The sequence below is a fragment of the Pyxicephalus adspersus genome, chromosome 8 (assembly GCF_032062135.1).
Source record: "Pyxicephalus adspersus chromosome 8, UCB_Pads_2.0, whole genome shotgun sequence".
Taxonomy (NCBI): Eukaryota; Metazoa; Chordata; class Amphibia; order Anura; family Pyxicephalidae; genus Pyxicephalus; species Pyxicephalus adspersus.
Window position 1 is genome coordinate 72,720,997 of NC_092865.1, and position 4,614 is coordinate 72,725,610.

General features: G+C 40.4%; 2 protein-coding genes across 2 annotated transcripts in view; one reads left to right on the forward strand and one right to left on the reverse strand.

Annotated features, from left to right (window-relative positions):
- PICK1 (protein interacting with PRKCA 1) overlaps window positions 1–4,614 on the reverse strand; it is a 624,859-nt gene that overhangs the window by 226,919 nt on the left and 393,326 nt on the right. The gene's annotated exons all lie outside the window — the stretch shown is intronic.
- IPPK (inositol-pentakisphosphate 2-kinase) overlaps window positions 1–4,614 on the forward strand; it is a 77,927-nt gene that overhangs the window by 37,548 nt on the left and 35,765 nt on the right. The window contains exons 3-4 of the mRNA XM_072421246.1: window positions 581–680; window positions 4,427–4,545. Coding sequence (XP_072277347.1) covers window positions 581–680; window positions 4,427–4,545 — 219 coding nt within the window. The remainder of the gene's footprint in view (window positions 1–580; window positions 681–4,426; window positions 4,546–4,614) is intronic.

Below are 4,614 nucleotides of genomic sequence, written 5' to 3' on the forward strand. Positions count from 1 at the left end.
AGGCTGTCATTGCCAGCAAAGGGTTTTCATCCAAGTATTAGAAATGAACATTTAACTGGCAGCTTTTTAATTTGTCCAATTACTTTTGAGCCCCTGAAATGAAGTGATTGTGTTACAAATAGGCTTTAGATTCTCACATTTTATGCAATCTTTTTGTTCAACCCACTGAATTGAATTAAAGCTGAAAGTCTGCAGTTCAACCGCATCTGAGTTATTTCATTTAAAATTAATTGTGGTAATGTACAGAACCAAAATTAGAAAAAGTTGTCCCTGTCCAAATATTTATGGACCTAACTGTATGTCTAATCTTCAGTAATAACCAACAGATTCATGAACATAAGCCACGGTCTGCTGTCAAGGAATTAAAATGCACAATTACACTGATAAACTGGAAACCTGTAACAGAAACTGTATGGTAAAAGTAGTCTGACATGCATCTGTTTTGCTAATTTGCTTGATAAATGCCCGCCATATTTTCTTATTTTGTTTTCAAGTGGGCCATTGACTTTTAGTTGGTGGTTCCTAAAAAATATTTAAAACCTGTAATTGATGGGAATTTTACTTGTCATTTTTATTTTAGACTGCAGAGGAAGTCTCTCAGCATTTGCACAACATTCTAGACTTTGGCAAGCATGTCATGAAGCAGTTTCTGGGAGAAAACTATGTTCACCATGGAGTAAGTAAAGAAGAAAAATACTTATTATATATACTTATATTAGGGGGGCATTATTTCCTGATTCCGTAGGGCATTTGGATTTTCCCTGGATAGACAGTGTCTGGTGTCATTCGTTTTAAAATTGAATGTTCAGTGTATCTAGAAAAACTTTTCTAGAGCTCAGCTTTTTCCTAAAACAGTCTATAAAATGTGCCAAAACTATATTCTGTTTAATCTTGTCCAGATGCCAAGAGTTATCTTATTCCCCCTAGAATAGATTCAGTTCAGCTAGTCTTTCTTTATAGCTGAGCACCTACGTACCTGTTATTAGTCTTGTTGTTCTTCTGAATTCCCTTCTGTTTTGTGATAGACTTTTGTAAACTGGTGCCCAAAACTACATGGCACTTTGCGGATAAGGTCCGAATAATGTTTTGTATAGAGATGGGATTATGTCTCTGCAGTCTATTCCTCTTTTATTACAAAAAGTATTTTGTTTCCTTTATGAATTGCAAATTGACATTGCATGTTGTTATTAAGTCTATGATCTACCAAAACACCCAGATCCTTCTCCATTTTTTGTTTTGTTAATTTTATTGAAAGAATGCAAAGGACATAATACAGCATCAGAAAAGTAGAAAACATACAGTAATACTGACCAAATATACATAGACTGAGAAAAACTATTAAATTCATAGCATAAAAGAATTAGTGGTATCAACCCACCAAATAAAACATCTCATTACAGTTTCAGGTCTTGAAAAACTTGATAAACTGATTGATTATAAGATGACAAGAAGTTAAAAAAATACAAATGATCATCACCAGATAGGGCATTGGAATGAGAGCAGATATTTCATAGCTTGTGGGCACTATTTAAGAGGAGACCCTGAGGTCTCTAAGTTGGTACCCTGGCGTATTGTGAAAAGCTTCAATAATGTCTTCTACTGATTTGGGGGGAGTGCCATCCAGGTGCTAGAAAATCTTGGGCGGTATGTCTTAATGAGCTGACTGGCTTTAGTCTTCCCATGAAGCATTCATGTTGTAAGCTCATGATTTTAAATGTATCAATATCAAATGTCAATATCAATGTCACCTTGGCTGCCCTATTAAACAGTGAATCCAGGTCTGCTTCTAAGTTAGAGACATTTTATAAAGACTTAATTTGATGTCCTCTGCAAACACAGAAATGGTACTTAACCCCAACCTCTATATAATTTTTAAAAAATGTTTAAAGGTCCCAACACTAAAGCCTGGGGTACAACACTTTAACACCTTAGACCAGAGGTCTGCAAACCTTTTTGGCCACTAGACCATTTCAGGGGTAAGCAGGAGCACACTAGGCCAGACTCTCTCTCGAGTCCTGCCCTAATGGCTCCGCCCCCACCAGGAACACCCCCTGAAGGGAAATCCCTCGTCTTTGCAATGCATACGAATTAGAGGGAATGTACCCTATTTACCCCAGCGGCAGAATTGTAATGCTGGCGACGATAAATAGGAAGGGATCCACAACACGGAGGCTCAAGAGACGCATGCAGCTCCGGTAGTTTGTTCAGCCTCCTCCTCAGGTTGCCACACAGGATTAGGCCAGATCGGCCAGGGGGCGTTAGGCCTGAACAAACCACTGACTAGGCCTGGCTGTATTTTGCCGATTTTGCCAACTTCTGCCTTGGACCATAGGTGTCAAGCACGAGGCCAGGGGGAGAGAAAGCAGAGCCTGCTGCAGCCTGGAGCCTTCTGTGAGACATGGTGAGCGGTTCCCACACTAGTGTAACGATCAGGGGTCAGGCTCTGAGTCCAGTGGCTGAAACAGCAAGCAGACACAGGAGGAAGCAGTCCAGGATCTATGCACAAGCAGGGGTAGCAGATAAGGAGCAAACACAAACGTAGTCAAAGCACAAGCCGAGGTCAGTGGCGATCTAATTTGAATCCTCAAGCAGGTGAACTAACTCCCAATAAAAATTATCCAAAAATAATCCATGTGCCATTATTCAAGTGAAATACCATCCCCCACCTTTGTGATAAAATATATATACCACCATGATTAACCTTCCCCAGCAGTAAGCCCGACTGTGACTCGGGGTAAAAAATGTCTGCTGAAAGTGGCACCTCCGAGCCACACCCAGGGTAGTTAAAAAAGTTAAAAAAAAAACACTTACCTGGTCCCATCGGCGTCCTCCAGTGTCCGCACCGAATTTCAGTTCTCCATGTGATGGCGTACCTCGTGTTGGAGTTGGGCTCCTCCCTCTTTTGGGAGAATGCCACTGCCCAAAAACAAAAGCCACATGGGTTTACATGTCTATACCCCTGTGGTTTAAGGGAATACGTCAGCACTGCAGAAAGCACCAGCTACCGAAGACAGCCCAGCCACAGTATGTATCTCTGTTTCTTCTATAAGTGTTAGTAGTTAACCTCCCCACTCGTCTGTATTGGGCACCAATTGCAATTTTGCCTTTAGTGACAATTCTTTCACAGGTCCATAACCCCTCTGGTTTTTGTGAGTACTCCATAGGGAAACGTTTAGGCGTGTTAGTCTCTTCTGCAACTGCAGACAACTATCGGTCATCTACTTTGATTGAATGGTTCAGCTAGCTCTGTTCACTTTAATTGAAACTGCCAGTGTACTTATTTTCTTTCTCCCAGTCTTGCTTTTCTATACCCTTCTCTTGCTCCTGCATCCAGCTTTATGAAGGTGGGCTAAGGACAAATAGCACCCAGAATGCTTTTAACCTCGGCCTTAGGGCATGCATTGACAATTTCGGGGGATCTGATAGTTACAGAACTTGGGATACTAGATGGCTTGTGCTTCTTTAAGCCTCAGATATGAAGAGCCATCTGGCTCCGCCATTGTTCCATGTAGCCACCTTCTGATGTCGCGGTCATTTTTAAACATTTTTGACAAGATCCCACAGTCACAAAAATGGGGACAGGTACTCCTCTCTTTTATGAGCCCCAAATTAGCTCCCCGTGTGACAGATGCATCTCCTTGGTTGCACTCTCTTTTCTGTGTAGGGAACTGCTATCATTTATTTGTCTGCTACCTCTAAGGGATCTAGAAGATCAACAGATCCAGAGGAATAGTCCCACTGGTCAGCCATGTTTAGATATTAGGGAAATGAGGAGTTTATTCCCCATTTTCAGGAGCACATCTACAGTCTTCTCTGATCTCTTCCTTCCTTCCCAGTCTTCTATTGTAATCCAGAGTACCTGCCATGATGGTCCCTAATTTTATTGTAATGGCCAGCTGCCTCAAGTCAGAAGTACCTTTTGGTACTTCTCTTTTAACATACGGGGGTCTTCAGTATAGGAGTTTGTTGAACAGTGTTAATAGTATCCTTTAATGCCATTGCTCCTTTATAAAATGCTGTCCCTCTTTATAGTTTATAAAAACTAAATCTGTGTGTCACTAGTTGATATAACTGGTTTCCTAAACTCAATCCCTCCAGAGCTAAGTTAAAAAGCTTGGGGTTTTAGTGGCATTTTTTTTTTTAATTGTTCAAAGATCTAAGGCATCTTTGCATTCCCAAGACTGCATAAAAGTAATGCAATGCCTGTACCTATAGGTTGTCTGTGTGTTGCATTAATGCCTCACATCTGCATAGGTCTAATCACAAACGTTCTTGTAGGGACAACAGTGCATACTATTGTAGTCATGTTGATGTTAAATAATATTATATATTTGTTATAGTGCTATTAGTATATTATGATATTTATAATATTTTTTTTGGTAAATTCAATTTAATTCTTACATGCTGCTCTTCCTTTGTGATGCAGAATCCAGGTGTGAAAAAGAGATGGATATTGGTGGATATGCCATGTGCCTTCCTAACCTCACCCGGCTGCAGACCTTCCCGTTTGTAGAACATAGACCCATATTCTGCGTTGAGATTAAGGTGAGTGGACCTTTTATTTCAAAACTGTAGTATTTGTATGTGTTTTAGGAAAGAGTTTAACACGTCCTT